Here is a 20,251-nt window from a genome sequence, read left to right as displayed (position 1 = left end):
CCAGAGATCAGCATAGTAGAGGCAGCAAACAGGATCAAGAACCAGAAGTCAGCCAGGCAAAGTCTTTAACAGGAAAACACAGCAGAGAGTATCCGGATATGTTGACCAGGCAAAGGCACAGTAAATCTGATCCAGGCAGTTTAAATAGTCAGCAGGGCTAGCTGACGAGCAGGAAATAAAGACCAGGTGAGTCACTGTGGAATGAAGAGTACTAGCAATTAACCAACTGCTGAGCACTAGAGCTCTGATAAGGAAGGACTGAGCCCAGCCCTGACACTGTGTTACTGTTGGAGGTGCGTTTGCATGCACAGACAGTTCCTGAATTTGGCGTGTCAGTTTGCAAATCTCCTCAGCAAATAAACGAGCCTGTGTAGAATCCATCTTCAAAGAATTTTTTTGTTAAAGGCTTGTGATAATGTCATGCTTACGCCTAATGCAGGTGGTCAGGCACTATAGCTAGCTTCTGTGTTTTTCACCTATAGCAGCCTCCTTTCCCATAAGGCAAGCTGGACTACCGGTACTCGGTTGCCTGACCACCACGGTACTACCCGTACTTGTTGCTATAGTGACTGGCCACCACAACAGGGCAGGCACAAACTGAGCAAAGCAAACAGATACTTGCAGTTGGCAGACAATTCTATAGTGCCTGGCTACCATGCCAGGGCAGGTGCAAACTAAGCAAAGCAAACAAGTACTTGCAGTTGGCAGGCAGGCAGAGTGGTTCAATGACAGTCTAGGTAAAAGGCAGGCAGAGTTTAGAGAATAGTCATTATCTGGCCCAAGGTCATACACATGGAAATCCAATCTAGCTGAGCAGGGCAGACGGTGTTCGATCAGATATTACACATGTTATCACACTCTAGCACAAGCATGAGACTGCAAGCTTGGCTGGCTTATATCAGGTTTGTTCGCAACATAGAGACTGACCACATTAATCAGCTTGCAGGTGGACAGAGAGACAAGGAGAATGCCATGGCCAAAACTAAGATGATGGAGCACGTTCCTGACAGCTGATTACAATAAAATTGTAGAGAGGTGTTTGGTATCAATTATGTATGAATATTTTGTTTTCAATCTCTCTTTATTAAACCTTTTTCTTTAAAAACAGTTATACAAATACATATAAACAGCCTTCATCCTCAACCTATACATCCTATTATTGCATAACATCTTCTTCTTAAAAAATCATAATTACTAATGTCCTATTCTATACTTAACCAACTAACATATTTTCTCTACGACATACGTACGACACTCACCCGCACCATTCATCCACTCCTACTCTTTTCCATCCCTACACTCTCTTTAGTGCCAAAGAAAAAAAAAAAAAAAGAGGAAATTTTTCTCTCCAATCTCTACAAGGTATTCCACTCCCATCTACAAATATTGTTTAATTATCGACATCCGAAACTTTCCCCATTGCTGCCACCTTATAGGCTTTTGCTCCTTTTCTGTCCCCTCTCTTATTATCTTTTCTTCCATATATTGTATTTCATTCATTTCACATATTCATTCCATTATTGTAGGACTGATTGTTTTTCTCCATTCTCGAGCTATTATCGTTCTAGCTGCATTTGTCATGTGGTGAAGAATATCTGTCTTTATGGATTTCATTGATCTAGGACTAGGTATTATTGACAGCATCGAAACCTTAGCGCTTGGTTGCATCTCATTTCCAGATACCACTTTATGTATTTCAAATATTTTACACCAGAATTTCTTCACCACATGACATTCATACCAAATATGTACCATTGTTCCTTTATCCCTTAGACATCTCCAACACTTCTCCGTATTATCTTTATTTTATTTAAATCTACAGGACTCCAATACCATCTCATCATGATTTTGTAATTGCGCTCTTGATGCTTAACTGCCATTGATAATTTATGTGTTAATAAAATTGCTTTATCCCATTCTAATAATGATATCGGACTTTCTATTTCATTTTCCCATTTTTAATACTAGCTATTTCATTAATGGGTCCCACAGGAATTAAAAGTTTATAGATTTTAGTTTATGACTCGGTTTTCGTTCTTCTATTAACACCTGTTCGAGTTTGGTTAATGGTCTATCCATCCTGGACTGTCGTGTCAAAGATTCAATATATGTTTTTAATTGATAATATTGTATCCATTTATTATTATGTTCTGGCCCTATTTCATACAATTTTTGAAGTTTACCTTCTTTTAGGGTCTGATCTATTCTTGTGTTCTCCATCCGGTTCCATTTAATAAAGTTAACTGCCGTTACTGCTGGTGGAAATTCCGGGTTGGAGAACAATTGAGTCATTGGGCTATTCATTGTAAATAGTCCCCCCTTTTTCAATACCTTATCCCAAATTTTTAATGTTACCGATGTAAAGATAGTTAAGTCTTTTTTTCCTGGTCGAAATTGAGGTTTAATCCATGGGAGGGATTTTAGTTGTAATCCTATTATATCTTCCTCTAAAGTTATCCATTGTTTGTTTTCTGCATTATGAAACCAATCTATTATCCTTATTAATGATGCTGCCTGTGAGTATATTGCGAAATCGGGTAATGCCAAGCCTCCATCTTTTTTATCTCTGATTAAAACTTCTTTTTATTCGTGGTGTTTTTTGAGTCCATATAAAACTACCTATAGCTTTACTTATCTGTGTTATTAACTTCTTTGGGAGGATTATAGGAATAGCTTGAAATACGTATAATATTTTAGGCAATATATCCATTTTTACTACGTTAATTCTTCCTATCCAAGAGTGAATTATCTTATCATATTTTTGAAGTGCTTTTATAGTTTTACCAATTATCACATGATGATTTAATTCTTGTAATTGGTTCAAATCTTTTGGAATAAATATCCATAAATATTTTATTGTTTTTTTTTTTGCCATTTAAAGGTAAAGTCCTTTTGAAGGAGTTCTTGTACCTTATCTGTTAGGGATACATTTAACATTTCAGATTTTTCATAATTAACTTTAAAATTAACTTACTTTCCCAAATTTTTAAAATTCCTGTATAAGATTTGGTATTGTAACAATTGGGTTAGTGACATACAGTGGGGACGGAAAGTATTCAGACCCTCTTAAATTTTTCACTCTTTGTTATATTGCAGCCATTTGCTAAAATCATTTAAGTTCATTATTTTTCCTCATTAATGTACACATTGCACCCCATATTGACAGAAAAACACAGAATTGTTGACATTTTTGCAGATTTATTAAAAAAGAAAAACTGAAATATCACATGGTCCTAAGTATTCAGACCCTTTGCTCAGTATTTAGTAGAAGCACCCTTTTGATCTCATACAGCCATGAGTTTTTTTGGGAAAGATGCAACACGTTTTTCACACCTGGATTTGGGGATCCTCTGCCATTCCTCCTTGCAGATCCTCTCTAGTTCTGTCAGATTGGATGGTAAACGTTGGTGGACAGACATTTTTAGGTCTCTCCAGAGATGCTTAATTAGGTTTAAGTCAGGGCTCTGGTTGGACCATTCAAGGACAGTCACGGAATGGTTGTGAAGCCACTCCTTCGTTATTTTAGCTGTGTGCTTAGGGTCATTGTCTTTTTGGAAGGTAAACCTTCGGCCCAGTCTGAGGGCCTGAGCACTCTGGAGAAGGTTTTCGTCCAGGATATCTCTGTACTTGGCCGCATTCATCTTTCCTGCGATTGCAACCAGTCGTCCTGTCCCTGCAGCTGAAAAACACCCCCACAGCATGATGCTGCCACCACCATGCTTCACTGTTCTATCTTGGTCTCATCAGACCAGAGAATCTTATTTCTCACCATCTTGGAGTCCTTCAGGTGTTTTTTAGCAAACTCCATGCGGGCTTTCATGTGTCTTGCACTGAGGAGAGGCTTCCGTCGGGCCACTCTGCCATAAAGCCCCAACTGGTGGAGGGCTGCAGTGATGGTTGATTTTCTACAACTTTCTCCCATCTCCCGACTGCATCTCTGGAGCTCAGCCACAGTGATCTGTGGGTTCTTCTTTACCTCTCTCACCAAGGCTCCGATAGCTCAGTTTGGTCGGACAGCCAGCTCTAGGAAGGGTTCTGGTCGTCCCAAACGTCTTCCATTTAAGGATTAAGGAGGCCACTGTGCTCTTAGGAACCTTAAGTGCAGCAGAAATTTTTTTTTGGTAACCTTGGCCAGATCTGTGCCTTGTCACAATTCTGTCTCTGAGCTCTTCAGTCAGTTCCTTTAACCTCATGATTCTCATTTGCTCTGACATGCACTGTGAGCTGTAAGGTCTTATATAGACAGGTGTGTGGCTTTCCTAATCAAGTCCAATCAGTATAATCAAACACAACTGGACTCAAATGAAGGTATAGAACCATCTCAAGGATGATCAGAAGAAATGGACACCACCCAAGTTAAATATATGAGTGTCACAGCAAAGGGTCTGAATACTTAGGACCATATGATATTTCAGTTTTTCTTTTTTAATAAATATTCAAAAATGTCAACAATTCTGTGTTTTTCTGTCAATATGGGGTGCTGTGTGTACATTAATGAGGAAAAAAATGAACTTAAATGATTTTAGCAAATGGCTGCAATATAACAAAGAGTGAAAAATTTAAGAGGGTCTGAATACTTTCTGTCCTCACTGTATATTAACAAGTCATCCGCATATACTGCCATTTTATAATGCTGACCTTTGACCCTTATCCCCTGGATATCCTCATTCTTCCTTATTGCTGTAGTAAGATGTTCCATTACTAATACATAGAACAATGGAGACAAGGGGCATCCTTGTCGAGTATCATTTGTTATTTCTATATATTCAGAAAGCATTCAGTTTGTTTGTATTTTTACCCTGGGATTGGCATATAATGCCATAATTTTACTAAGCATATTTGGTCCCATCCCCAATTGAATTAAAGTTTCTTCCAAAAACTGCCACCCCACCCTATCAAATGCTTTTTCGGCATCTACCGACAAAAAAGACATGTTGGGATGGCGGTTTTCTGAGCATATTCCATTAATGTGCATGTTTTTATTATATTGTCCCTCGTTTCTCTCCCCATTGTAAAACCGGTTTGATCTAAATTTATATGTTTAGATAATATTTTTGACAACCTATTAGCAATAATCTTAGAATATAGATGTATGTCTATAAATCATCAAATAGTGGCATACCATAATCAGCAAATAAGACTATAATAATACACTAAAAACAGCGCTAATGTTGAGCTATAACGGATATATGTGGCCAACTTCACAAACAAAAGTCCTTTGAGAGAGATGGGCAGTAGACACAGTGGTTCAGAAAGTGTTCATAGGTGATCAGAGTATAGAAATTCAGTGTGCACCTTCCACCGATCCATCCACTTCCACCCTGTGAGAACACACTCCCCTCAGGGGGTTAAACTCACCAGAGCCTAATAATCATAAGCTTCCAAGGAAAGAGAAATCCAAGCCACAGGTCACTGTCAGCACCCCTCCGGAGGAATCCCAGACGATCAGGACTCAAAAATCACCAAAATTAATGTTGCAATCAAAAGAGCACATCAAAAGGAAGTATTAAACCCAGCACTTCACCGTGGTAAACATCAGCCGGTTCAGCTTCCCAAGGAGCGATCTCTTACTTCCTGGTTGCGAGTCAGGCTGTGGTGGAGCGCAAGCGTCACTTCCGGCGTCGTGTAGGCCACGCGCTGACGCGTTTCGTCATATCCTGACTTCAACAGAGGGCGTGCCTACACGACTAACGGACAGGTCTATATTGCCCAGCCCCATCCTCCCTAGCCAATCAGAGAAGCATTCGGCGTGACAGGTGCGAGTCATCGGCCGAAATACACACTGACGGCTTCTTTACGGGAGGGGGAGAGAGACAATCAACCACTCTGCACATTAGCTCGCATATGCGAGAATATACACCCCCAGGCTAAAACAAGCCAGCCAGTAAATGTATAAACTGACACTACGCATTATGCTTTTATAGTGGGGGCTAACAATATATCATCATGTGCAAATTAACACACATATTGAATCTATCATAATAAGTCCGCCGATATGCATATACATACTGCAGCGATCGTTAAAAGATGATCGCTACATGACAACACAGCATATCAGGCGATCGCTAAAGGTTGATCACTGCATGGTAACATAGCATATCAGGCGCATATACAAATATAGCAAGCCTCTGATTCCATATAATCCAATCGTTAATACATCACATAGTAAGAACAATGAATATTCAACTAAAAACAGATAATAAATTAATTCACATTACATCTCTAAATACAGTCAGTTATAAAGAGGCAAATAGTGGGCAGTAGATTTCTAAAAAAGGACCCCATTCAGGTAGGTTAAAACCAATATTCGCTTAAAACGACATGCATTGAACAATATCCTTAAAATTTATATTCAAAATTAAATTTTAAAAAATATATATATATATTTTTTACATAGGTCACACAATACACTTATATAGTAGCCAAGGTGAAGAAACGAACTCGATACGGGGTAAACATATATAAGCCATGGGGCATACACTCACATAAAATCCAAAAAAATATATAAAAAAAAAAAAAAAAATTATAATCCAATAAAGAATATATATGAAAAAAGCGCAAACCTCAACTGTATACAGCATATAGTAAATAAGCAGATTAGGCATTAAAAAGAAAACGATCACCACTACTCCATAACAATTAATTAAAAATCGCTTATGAAGCAGTTAATGTCTAACTCCACGTTCAACCCTCTTGGCGATAATGTATCCGCCAAAAAGATCCACTGGGTCTCTCTCCTAGACAGGTCATGGACCAAATTGGAACCCCTCCATTTCGGTTTTAAATGGTCAATGCCCCAAAACATGAGGCCAGAGGGATCTTGGTTATGCTTTAGTTTGAAATGGAGCGAAACATTGTGGTCTTTAAAACCTATTTTTATGTTTGTTATATGCTCTGCAATCCTGATTCTTAAAAGTCTTAGTGCGACCTATATAAATAAGCCCACACGGACATTGGAGAGCATAGACAACATAGGAGGTGTTGCATGTAATGAACTCTTTGATGGCGAATTCTTTATTGTTAGAGGTGGATGTAAAACTCTCCAACGCTCTTACTGGTCTCTCCACGTCCTTACAAGCACGACACCTCCTACAGCTATAAAAACCATTCTTATTCCAGAAAGTAGGGGGCCTAGATGGAGGATCCAACACCTTCTGCACTACTTTTTCTGAGAAACTCTGGGCCCTTCTGTAGATAAACTGAGGCCTACAGGGTAAAACTGATTGTAACACTTTGTCCATGCGCAACACATGCCAATGGGCGGCAAAGATGCCTTCCACTTCTTTATACTGAGAGTGGAAGCTTGAAATGAAGCTCCATTCATGACTGTCCCTATTTGGGACCAATGGACCCTCTTCTAGAAAGGTTTCCCTAGGTTGTATAGCTAATTCCTGAATAATAGAATCTAGCGCTTCCTCATAATATCCCTTTTCCATAAATTTTTTCTTTATAATCTGAGCCTGTACCAAGAAATCCCCTTCTTCTGAACAATTCCTTTTCACCCTAGTGAGCTGTCCCTTTGGAATATTTTTTAACCACATAGGGTGATGGCCACTATCAATGGGCAAGTAACTATTAGAGTCTGTGGGTTTGAAGTAGACCTTGGTTCCCAACTTATCACCTTGTCTAAAAATGCTCACATCCAGGAAATGTATCTCATTCTGGCTATATTCACTGGTCAATTTAATATTATTAGCATTAGAGTTGAGTTCATCTAAAAATTCATGTAAACTGTCGCTAGACCCTTCCCAAATAAAAAACAAATCATCTATGTATCGTTTGTAAAGCAGGAGCTGGGTGCGGGGTACCGAAAAAATCGTTTTGTCCTCCCACTCCCCCATAAACAAATTTGCTATGCTCGGGGCAGATGTATGTCTATATTTGTAAGAGAGATTGGCCTATAATTACTACACATTGTATGATCTTTTTCTGGTTTGGGGATAAGAGAGAGAGATAAGCTTCCTTCCCTTGTGGTGTAAAAGTTTGCGATGTCGATATGGAATTATATGTTTTTTTTTGGATAGGTGTAATTCTCTCTTGAAATGTTTTGTAAAACCTTGGAGTTTATCTGTCCGCGCCTGGGCTTTTGCCAATGTATGAATATTTTGCATATCATGTGTCATTATTTTTAAGAATATGGGTGTATACGTTTTTTCTCTTTTAAAATGAAAGAAATTGGTCAATAAATATTTGAGGATTTTTTAAATAATAGTTGTTGATTGTATATGGTACCTCAAATGTCCCAAATTGAAGATAGGGTTGGTACTTACTTCATCAATAAGGTTATAGTGTTCTGCCCATTTCTTGTTCTCCATAAAAGTAAACAGTATGCTAAAAAAAAAAAAAAAAAAAAAAAAAAAGCCATACCATAGGGAAATAATAAGGGTGCCACATCCTCAAATAATCAGCAAATGCAATATGCAAGAAGAGGTATAGAGGTATATGACACTCATTTTTATATTCAGATATTACGAAGTATATTAACCACTTCAGATCCACGCTATAGTCGAATGACGGCTACAGCGAGGACCTGCTTTGCCAGGAGTACGTCCATTGACGTCCTCCCGTGCCCGAGCAGCCTGCGCGCCCCTTGTAGGGCGCGCGCGGTGCGCTCTGTGATCAGCGAGTCTTACCGATCCTGACCCCTTACCACGTGATCAGCTGTCAGCCAATGACAGATAATCATGTGATATCAACAGAGCCGGTAATTGGCTATTTTTTCTCCTCGCGCTGACTGACGGCGAGCTGCTGCAGATGCTCAGTGCCCACCTGTGCCCCCTGCCAGTGCCACCTAGCAGTAGGCAACAGTCCTGCCTAGCAGTGCCCACCAGCGCCACCCATCAGTGCCCACAGTGCCACCTATCAGTGCGCACAGTGCCACCTATCAGTGCCCACAGTGCCACCTATCAGTGCCCACAATCAGTGCCTCAACAACAGTGCTGCACATCAGTGTCACCTACCAGTGCCACCTATCAGTGCCCATCAGTGCCACCCATCTGGGCCCATCAGTGCCATTTTATCAGTGGCCATCATACCGCCTTATCTGTCCCCATCAGTGCCGCCTTATCTGTCCCCATCAGTGCCGCCTTAACTGTGCCTAGCCGTGCCCATCAGTGCAGCCTATCAGTGCCCACCAGTGCAGTCTATCAGTGCCCACCAGTGCCGCCTCATCAGCGCATATCAATGAAGGAGAAAAATTACCTGTTTGCAAAATTTTATAACAAACTATGAAACATGATTTTTTTTTTTCAAAATCTTCCATCTTTTTCTGTTTGTTTAGCAAAAAATAAAAATCCCAGCTGTGATTAAATACCACCAAAAGAAACCTCTATTCGTGGGAAAAAAATGATAAAAATTTAATTTGCATCAGCGCTGAAAATTGGTCTGGGCAGAAGGGGGTTTAAGTGCCCAGTAAGCAAGCGAGTGGTTAAAATATCGAGTTAAAGTAAAAAATACAACCATGTACATAGTATATGGTTATACATAATCGACACTCCTATACTCTCATGTGATAATAACAATGTAGAATACTGGTATGCACATCTGTGAGCACCTATATAGTGCCAATTTCTCTTGGTGCTGTCCACAATAGTACAAGACGTACAAGGCTGAATGCGTTTTCACAGGTTATGACGCTGCTTCCTCAGGAGAACACTACAAGAGAGTCTGTGATAGACAATGTACATGATTATACAGGTAAAAGCTAAGTACAGATAGCTAACAATTATACATCTAAGTTATAATTCACATAAATTGTAATACCTTTCCAAAACTTACTCAGCACATATATGTAGCTTGGAATCTCCAGGACAGATCACCCCTTGTAAAGGGGTAGCATACACCTCGTCCCATACATCAACCACTGGGGCACCCCAGATGGCCACCGCAGCCCTAAACATAGCACAGTCAAAGACAAGGAGCTCTGAAAGTCTAGGTGGTATAAGGTTAGCCAAACATGGCCTTCAAAGTGCTTAATAGTGCTAATAAAAAATTAAATATTCATAGATACTAGTAACTTTGAGATCAATAATTGAACATACAGTTGTACTACTATGTGATTGAAGTAAAAGTGGAGAATAAAACATGTACTCTATCTCATTTTAACCTAAAAGAACCTAGGGCCAAAAAACAGTACAGCCCAGCCCAACTAATGGGCAATTTTTAGGTAGCGACACACACAGTAGTAAGGTATCCTCAATATCTAGAGCCAGGAAACTAATAGTATATAAAAAACCCATCTACCATGTATATGGTATATATATATATATATATATATATATATATATATATATATATATATATATTTTTTTTTTTTTATATACTATTAGTTTCCTGGCTCTAGATACACCTGTAATTTGTATGTTATTTTATATGTATTTATTAGGGTTGTCCCGATACCACTTTTTTAGGACCGAGTACAAGTACCGATACTTTTTTTCAAGTACTCGCCGATAACGATTACCGATACTTTTTTTTTTAAGGTCACGTGACAGTGTTTTCTTTTTTTTTTTTGGGGGGGGGGGGGGGGTGAACGGTGTATGTGTGTGTGTTGTTTTTTTTTTACAATTTTTATTTTTTACAATAATTTTTTTTTATTCTTTATATTTTTTTTTTTTTTTTTTTTAATCAGCCCTGTTGGGGGGCTTTGGTGAGATATCAGGGGTCTTAACAGACCTCGGATATCTCCCCCTTGAGACAGAGAAAGAGACAGAGGATAGAGATTCCCCAGTCCCTTTCTCTGCAGCCTCAGCTGCCCTGAGAATGAATGGAGAGAAGACAGCGGCTCCTCTCCATTCATAAACTGACACATCGTAATCACAAGAGATTACAATGTTTCAGTTATGTGAATGGACAGAGTCAGCTGACTCTGTCCATTCACAAAGGAAGGAGGAGGAGGACGGCACAACGGAGGGGACAGAGAAGGAGATGGGAACGGAGGGGACAGCGGAGAGGCACAGGGAAGGAGAGAGGAACGGAGGGGGACAGCGGAGAGACACAGCAGAACGGAGGGGACAGCGGAGAGACACAGCAGAACGGAGGGGACAGCGGAGGGGGACAGAAAAGGAGAGAGGAACGGAAGGGACAGAGGAGAGACACAGGGAAGGAGAGAGGAACGGAGGGGGACAGCGGAGAGACACAGCAGAACGGAGGGGACAGCGTAGAGACACAGGGAAGGAGAGAGGAACAGAGGGGGACAGCGGAGGGGGACAGAGGAACGGAGGGGGTATGGAGGAGGATGCAGTGACAGTCAGCGGTGAGCGATCACCGCTGTATGTCACTAAAGCTGCTGAAAGCTGCTGGGGGAGAATCTTGTAACTCCCCCATGCGTTGATCACAGCTGACTTTCAGGTATCGGGGGAAGCATCGGGAGCATTTGCCTGAGTACAAGTACTTAGGCAAATGCTCGGTATCGGTGCCGATACCGATACTAGTATCGGTATCGGGACAACCCTAGTATTTATAATCCACTGACCACATAACTATAACAATTTCCATTCGGCTAGGGTTTGAGTGGAATTTGCCCTATTCGATATATGTGCCACATTGGGGCCATCAAAAATGGTATGGTTGCATTGAGGGTGATTAATTCTATTTGTATATCCCTGTATACTCAAGAGCTTGTTGATACGCCCATACATATATACAGCCCATGTATTACGGTCCATTATATGTATGCATACAGTATACACTACCTATCCTATATCGTTTAGTGCATGGTTAATATGGTGACCCTGATGGTATTTGATTACATATGTATCTAATTATATATGTATCTATTTATTTTAATCGTAATTTTAAATTTACTTATTTATCTGGGTCCAGGTCGCACATAGGTATATGTAATTTTTATGTATTTTATATATTTTTATTGCTCAATATCCGCATTTAGTAGTGGTTATAGGAGTGCACAATGAACCAGACTATACATGCCGCACTAGTTCAGGGTATGTATGCATGTACTGCGGGGTACCCATGCTTAGTAGCGGTGTAATTCATTTACATCAGTAAGGCCTTTTTGTAAAATCATGAGAGTATATACTGATATTTTTGTTTGCTCAAGGTCCTTCATATATTAAGTCTGTATATGGCCTAATTAGTGTCCGGTTTTGGTGACATGAATGAATCAGGGGTTGTGCGCCGTCTTTGATCCATTGCAGACAGTGAATGGCGCACGGATTCTGATTCAGTGGCCACATCATAACAGGGTCTACTCTGGTCACAACACTTGTCACTCTTATAAATACCGGCTTCCATCTTGGTAGATCACGCTCTCAGACGAAGTCAGGAAGCGACGAAACGCGTCAGTGAGGTGATCTACCAGAAGTGACGTGTGCGTTCCACGGGCCGAGAGAACCAGGAAGCATACCGCTGCTGTACACAGCGGACGTTTTCTTTCATCTTCCCAGCGACTGGGTCATCACACAGGCACAGTGCACTTTATATTTGCTTCAATATTATTGTTTTTTGGTACACATATTTTGTTAAGGGGGGTATTGTGTTTGAAATAAAAGTTTTAAGCAATATCACACTATGTGGACATTCCATTCCTCTCATATGGTACTTTTGGAGCGCCAGTAAGCGTGACTGACACCTGGTGGACATACTCATTGCGTTGAAGAAGTTTTTTCATGGTTCAAGGCGTACTATTGCTGTATCTCTGGTGAGTGCATCCCCATAGGGGTAGTTCCCCTCACGCAGTGAAATATATGGTGGAAGGCCCTTTAACAGAACACAGCGAAAGCTACAATAAACCTCCTCCGCTACATGGTGTTTAATGTATGGATTTTATTTGACAGCTTATTTTTGTGAAACAGTTTTGGGCATGAAGCGCTGCTGCAATATTTGAAAATATTTTGGACTATGTGAATATATGTGCAAATATCTTTCAGTGTATCTTCATGTGTGTCTGCAGTTTTGAAATGCTATAAAAAACAATGTATCACTTTAAATTTCTGTTTTACTATTCCTATATTTATTAGCAACATTGTTGCTTTCCCATTTGTTTACATGCTTCAGTTAACCCAATATTCTATTTCTTTCAGCGGAACTGGGGCATTATTATGATATACAAAGCAGTGCGTCTTCCAGTTGTCAGCATCAAGAATTTTGTAATAGAAACTCCTGAGGAGCGTAGACCCTACAAACAATGGAAGGATGTGCCTTTTCCAATAGAGCTGTTTAATTACATACAGTATTGTGAAGAGAACAATTTACTTGAGTATGATGACTGAGAATTAAGCATTATGCATAAAGCTCTATGTTTCCTAAATGGACAACATCATAGCAATACTAAAAATAAGGACATACTGCTGTGTGGGGGAAAAAAACAGTTTTGTATCAAACTTCATTCTCTATGCTTATGCCCAAAAAAAATATATATTTTTTTTTTTTTATCAAAGATACTAAATACCATTGTATCAACCATGAACCTCTATAAATAATAACAGGTACAGGTATTTTTACCACCTGCCCAAGGTACATAAGAGTTTGGTCAATCCCCCTGGACAACCTATTGTTGCGGCCATGGGAAGTATCACTAGTGGCTTCTCACAATATGTTGATCAGTTCATCCAGCCACTCACCCAATCCCTCCAGTCATACATCAGAGATGATACCCGTCTGCTGGAATTACTCTCCTCCTATTCTTGGGAGCCCAGCTATCTCTGGGTCTCCTTAGATGTCCAATCTCTATATACCTCCATACCACACGATGTGGAACTGGGCGCCATACAGTCCTTCTTGTGCCAGGACCCCATGTTGAATCCCAGACAAGCCTCCTTTATTGTCGAGGCCACCTCTTTTTGTCTTACCCACAATTATTTTATATTTGAAAATTATATGCTAACCTCACCATGGGTCAGTGGGAATCCTTGCACATATGGCATAACAATCCCTTCTCCTCCCACACCGTGTTCTATTGTTCTATGGACGATACATAGATGATGTGATCATCATCTGGGATGGTAATGCTTCCCTAATCCCAGATTTTGTCGCACATTGTAACAACGATAACATGGGTTTACAGTTCTGTTATGAACAAAGAAAGGTTAGCCTTTCTTGATTTAGAATTGTTTTTTGCTGGTAAAGAAATTCATGCCAAGAATTTCACTAAGCCTACAGCAGGAAATTCATTTCTTCATTACAAAAGCTGCCACCATCCTCAATGGCTCAACAATATACCTAAGAGCCAGTTTTGCAGACTTAAAAAGAATTGTACTAGAAATGATGATTATGAAAATCAGAGTAAGACCTTGAAAGAAAAATTCCTTGACAAAGGGTTTCCAGCTGATCTTGTGGAAACAGCATACTTTCTGTATAAAAATACACCTCCTTCATCATGCCCCTCTACCCATGGTGACAAAAATAGAAATAACTTGCTTTTTGTTACCCAATTTCATTTTCGCCACAGACAGATGGAGAGCATCTTGCGGAGACACTGGCCTCTGTTGCTCCAGGACGAGCTTCTCCTCCCTGTTTTACCCAACAACCTGAAGTTTGCGTACAGAAAGGCACCAAACATTTAGGCCCCTTTCACACTGGGGCAGGGGCGTCATCGGTGGTAAAGCGCTGCTACTGTTAGCGGCACTTTACCATCGGTATTCAGTTTTACCCCCGCTAGCGGCCCGAAAAAGGGTTAAAAACCACCGCAAAGCCTCTGCAGAGGCGCTTTGCCAGTGGTATAGCGGTATAGCCGCGCTGTCCCATTGATTTCGAAGATGCTGCTAGCAGGACTTTTTTCCTGTCCTGCTAGCGCACCTCTCCAGTGTGCTGCCCTTGGGGCTTGCACACTGGAGAGACCGCAGCGGCTGTTTTGGGTCGGTTTGCAGGCGCTATTTTTAGAGCAATAGCACCTGCAAACCACCCCAGTGTGAAAGGGGCCTAAGAGTATGGTGGCACCAAACAAACTAAAGAAAAAAACCCTTGCTCTTGGTCACTCCATTCCCACTTTTTTAGCTATTTCTGGTATGTATCAATGCCGCAAACCTTTATGTAAAACCTGTCGGTTTGTGAGGCATGGTCAGTGGGACTTTTGTGTGAAAGGCAAAACATACCCCATCAAGGGTTTTTACACTTGTTCCTCTGACCATGTGGTGTATTGCTTGACATGTCCTTGTGGCCTTTTTTATGTGGGACGAACCATTCGGCCCCAAGGTGCTTTGGGGGGCTACCCCAAGGCACCCTCCCCATGTTGAGGGCATGTGGCCTAGTACGGTTCAGGAGGGGGGGCGCTCTCTCGCCCCCCCTCTTTTCCTGCTGCCTGCCAGCTTGCGTGCTCGGATAAGGGTCTGGTATGGATTTTTGGGGGGGACCCCCACGCCATTTTTTTAAAATTTTGGCGTGGGGTTCCCCTTAAAATCAGGTCTGGTATGGATTTTGAGGGGGACCCCACGCCATTTTTTAAAAAAGAATTTAGAGCAGGGTTCCCCTTAATATCCATACCAGACCTGAAGGGCCTGGTATGGAATTTGGGGGGACCCCCATGCAATTTTTAAAAAAATTTAGTTCGGGGTTCCCCTTAATATTTATACCAGACCCTAAGGGCCTGATAATGGACTGGGGGGGATCCCATGCCGTTTTTTTCAATGACTTTTATCTGTATTGCCGGGACCCGACAATTCATTATAGCCGCGAGTAGTTTCAAATGACTTCTTTCCTTTAGAAATGTCATTTTGTGCAGGGAATGTTCTAAACACGTGAAAAATGTGCCACGTTACAAGCATACTATAGACACCCCCCAGGTCCGAAATTTAAAGGAATATTTCACTTTTATTGTTTCAATTTAAGCATTAGTAAAATCACTGCTCCCAAAAAAACGGTTGTTTTTAAAACTTTTTTTTGCATTGATACATGTCCCCTGGGGCAGGACCCAGGTCCCCAAACACTTTTTATGACAATACCATCCAAATAAGCCTTTAAAATTAGCACTTTTGATTTCTCCCATAAACTTTTAAAGAGTGTTCCGCGGCTTTTGAATTTGCCGCGAACACTCCAAATTGTTCGCTATTCGGCGAACAGGTGAACACCCGATGTTCGACTCGAACATTGACCTCATCCCTACTAACAGGCAAGGAGGTGGGGGGGGGGGTCGGGGGAGAGAGGAGACACAGCGGATGAGGGGAGGCACGTAAACTGACCACGGTGTCACGGCTCAGCAGCCATGATAAACTGTGGTCAAGCACTGTGCTGTATAAAATGTTTTAAAGGAACAGGTTCCATTTTTTTTTTTTTTTTTTTAGGGTTACAAACACGTTAGGTACTGCTAATGGAATAAATCATGTCACTTATATAGAACAATGAGATGTCTTTTTGCACTATACCAATGGAGTCAATGTTTTTGCCTGTATGCTGTCAAGATAACTTGCTTGGAAAATGAATATGCTTAGTAAGCATTTGCACTTTGAATTATAATCATTAAAGATCATATACCAATCTGTGAACTCTACAAAGAATTCCAAATCTTACATTACACTTAATGGCTAACTTAACATTTACTACTGTAATGCATTCCCTCCATTAAGATACAAAAATGCCTCATCAATTTACCTCCCTCCATTTTTAAACACCTGACACCTCTAACCACTCCAGTGCCTTCCTGGCTACAGTACTGCTCTCTCTTTCTGGTCTCCTGGAGACCCTGAGGGCAGCTGGAGCCTTAAGCTGCACTGTCAATTAAACTCCTGTGAGGAGAAAGCAGGGGGTGTGGCTTGCCGGTGCTGTGTGTGTCTATGGATGTACATCCTGGCTTGGGAGCCCCCTTAGCACTTAGCTGATTGAAGGGGCACTTGGCGGTGCCTGGGAGAAGTTAACAGCACTGGCGGGAGATCTCCAAAGAGGAGGTAAACAACCGTTCTGTGCAATATCATTGCAGAGAGCAGAAAAGTGTAACATCTTTTCTATTGTAAGAAAAAAATAGCCTTTCATATCACTTTAATGTGTTACTATGCAACTTATGTTGACTATGATCAAATGTTCCTAGAGGTTGTGTGCCCAAAATGTTTTATATAAGATTATTCAATATAAATAAACATTATTTTCCAGTCACTTGACTTCCTTTATTGCTGCTGTGTGCTTTATACAAAGTCCCGCCATTCGCTCTTATTTTTAATTAATGATAGGGATGGAGACAGTTATCCCTTTGGTTCCTGCTTCATACAAAAGTCCCAAAAACTCCCTTTTCTCTCATTCAATCACTTTAATGTGTTAGACTATATTTATGCACAGCTCAGTATACTTAGATACCATTGATTTTAATGCAAAGACTATAAAAAGTGTACAATAGAAAAAAAACTGTACTGTTGACCATAGCAACCAATCTTTGTTTCATTTTCAATCCAGGACTTCAGAACAATACAATTTTTGAAGATAAGATGCTAAACAATTTCTAAAAAGTCTTTTAAAATTATGTTTTGTAATATTATATATTCAATGCTTAAGCCCTGGTTCACACCAGTGAGACTTGTCATGTGACTTGACAGTTCATAGTCGCCATTTGCAGCAATGGAACCATTCAAATCGATGCGACTCAAGTCACAGCAACTTTGAAAAAGGTTTCTGCACTATTTCTATGTGATTTATTGTGACTTGCATTGCATCTGTTAAATGAACTTGCACAGATATCAGCAAGCTGCACATGAAATCACACTGATAGTCAGCTTTGAAGTCGTGCTGAAGTGGGAGAAATGAAGAAATGAAAAGAGGAATAAAATGGGAGATGAATAATAGAGTAAAGCAATAAAAGGGGAAGAAAATAAGAGAGGAAGAAAAGATATAAGAGAAAAAAAATAAAGAGTTTAGGGGAAAGGGGATAAAATAACATTTGGCACCTTTTTTTTGACAGGTACCCTTCCCAACTTCCGGGAGACAGCGCCACGTGGCTGTCCCTCTGAAGTTCGGCCCTCCTCCTTCCTTCGCCGCTGGCCAGTTAGAAAGCACAGTGAGCTTCACGCATGCGCATTAGGGAACTGGCTATGAAGCCAAAAGGCTTCACTGCCAGTTTCCCTTACAACAAATGGTAATTGCAGCACCCGACAGCCGATCCGAAAATCAGCTACTGTGCCGACGTTATGGGCTTCCTGGGAAGGTAAGTGTCCATATATTAAAAGTCAGCAACTACAGTATTTGTAGCTGCTGACATTTAATTTTTCCCCCAGGCCGAACACCGCTTAAAAAAAAAAAAATATTTCCTACCTTTTAGATGTTTCTTGATAGCAGCACTTTAGGCAAATCAGCTCCGTAGCCCTCTCCTTAAATTGGAACTTTACTTGGTTTTCAACATTTAAAATTGAGCAGCTACAAATATTGCAGCTGCTGACTTTAAGACCTTTTTCACACTGGGGCGGTGCATGTGCGGGGTTAAAAGCGCCGCTTAGCGCTGCTTTCAAATCTCTTTTAGGGTGCTTTAAAAGCGTCGCCCATTCATTTCAATGGGCAGAGGCAGGTGAGGAGTGGTGTTCCCGCACCGCCCCAAAGATGCTGCTTGCAGGACTTTTCCTTTACGTCCTGCAAGCGCACCTCCCCAGTATGAGAGCACTCAGGCTTTCACACTGGGGCTGCAGAAGAGGCAGTTTACAGGCGCTTTATAGATGCTATTTTTAGCGCAAAAACACCTGTAAAGCGTCTCAGTGTGAAAGGGGTCTTAAAGAAAGTAAACTCTGCCCTCAGATGCTGTTTTAAAAAAAACAAAAAACAGTATAATTAAGTATTACAACAATCTACAGTATAATGTAGATGTAGATGCATGTTTCTTACTTTTTTGCAGCAGTTTTAAAATGTGTGCTTCCTGGTATACGTCAGCTCCATTTTAAGTGTGATTTTCCAAGTCTGCATTGTAATATACTTCCGCCCTCTTTTCTATTCCTAGCTGTAATCTCATGCATGCACCATTCTTCCTTAGCCAAGCCTCGTTCTAGCCCCTGGGATTGCTATGGCAACCGTGTCCCGCCTATCAGAGAAGACCTGTTTGACGATTAAGGTCACATGAGTATCAGGCACTTCTGAATGGGACTAAAATCTCACGGTATCTCGGCACAGTGCCGCAGAGAGGGGAAATGACGGACACGGCATGCTTATTAATGGACTTACGGCACAAAGAGCATGTCGTTAATCAGGGAGAAGATGCACAAGCACGAGTGACGTCATTAAATAGAACGGGACAGATTACAAGTAAAGAGAGGCGGTATAGTGACATCTACACACAGTGATTTGCACTGTATTCACTGCTGATTAATATGAGCAAAAGTTATGTGGGAGGGTTTACAACCACTTTATGAAATAAAACTTACCAGTCTGTGGAATCCAGAGCTATCTCCTGCAGTTCTGCAGAACCGATTCTTTTCCAGACTTCGGCTCTTCAGGCGCCACCGTCTTGGATATGGGAGCTGGCTGTGACTTTCAGAACTCTTTCAGCCAGCTTCACACTTTGAGAGCACAATAAAACAAGTCCTGCAGCCTCCTGGGATGGGTGAAATGTTCCAAGAAGTAGCGGACGAAGCTAGTATAATTCTCACCTAGGCGAGAATGGCAGAAGTGCGAGTGGCTACCTGTCATGAAAAGGTAACTGCTTTTGAAAAAAAAAAAAAAAACACCAATTTTTTTTTTCTGGGGGGGTGGATGAGCAGTACTTTTATTTAAATGAAGGTCCACTTTAACAATGAATAGTAGAGGAAAACTTCAGTTATGGAGTTTTCAGAAAGAGCAAGAAAAGTGTAAGCAACAATCTTTAATTTTTTTTATGTTATGCAATGTAAATGAGAAGATGTAAACACAAATAAAGTAGGTGTTATCCCAATTTGGCTGCAAAAGTGAAAATAAAGGGAGATAATAGAAGAACTGATAGAAGTGTAGCCCCAGTCCACTAAGCTCTAAAGCCACAGCTGCACAAACCAGGCTTATGCAGCTGTCCACAGAGCTGCTGCTGTCATTCCTTCCCCATTCCTTAGCCGCAAGTGAAGTGTGTGTGGAGCAGCTTCACAGTGAGAGAGAGAGCAGGCCAGAGACTGACAGCCTAGGAAAGGAAAAACCCATCCAGGGTGCTGTAAAAAACTGCTGGGAGGCACTTGGAACTATGGAGGATGTCATCCCAAAGAGACCGACTCTATTAAGTAAAGTACTATATGGGACTAAAATTCCCAGAGGGAAAGGTGTGCTGTGGGGAAAATGGAAGAGAAGCCTGGACTAGAGGAGTATCATTTGGAGTGTGAGAGGTGGAATTCTATTGATATCGATTCCCTTATTTAAGTTATTTATTGTG

General features: G+C 40.9%; 1 protein-coding gene across 4 annotated transcripts in view; it reads left to right on the top strand.

Annotated features, from left to right (window-relative positions):
* Positions 1-17,043, top strand: part of LOC141113175 (ATP-dependent RNA helicase DHX58-like) — a 437,515-nt gene extending 420,472 nt beyond the window's left edge. For all 4 annotated transcript variants that reach the window (XM_073606104.1, XM_073606103.1, XM_073606102.1 and 1 more), the window contains one exon: positions 13,044-17,043. In XM_073606104.1, the coding sequence (XP_073462205.1) occupies positions 13,044-13,232 (189 nt within the window). In that variant the 3' untranslated portion in view covers positions 13,233-17,043. The remainder of the gene's footprint in view (positions 1-13,043) is intronic.
* The last annotated feature ends 3,208 nt before the right edge of the window (positions 17,044-20,251 follow it).

This window comes from Aquarana catesbeiana, linkage group LG12 (genome assembly GCF_042186555.1).
Source record: "Aquarana catesbeiana isolate 2022-GZ linkage group LG12, ASM4218655v1, whole genome shotgun sequence".
Classification (NCBI taxonomy): Eukaryota; Metazoa; Chordata; class Amphibia; order Anura; family Ranidae; genus Aquarana; species Aquarana catesbeiana.
This window is presented reverse-complemented; position numbering and strand designations above follow the sequence as displayed.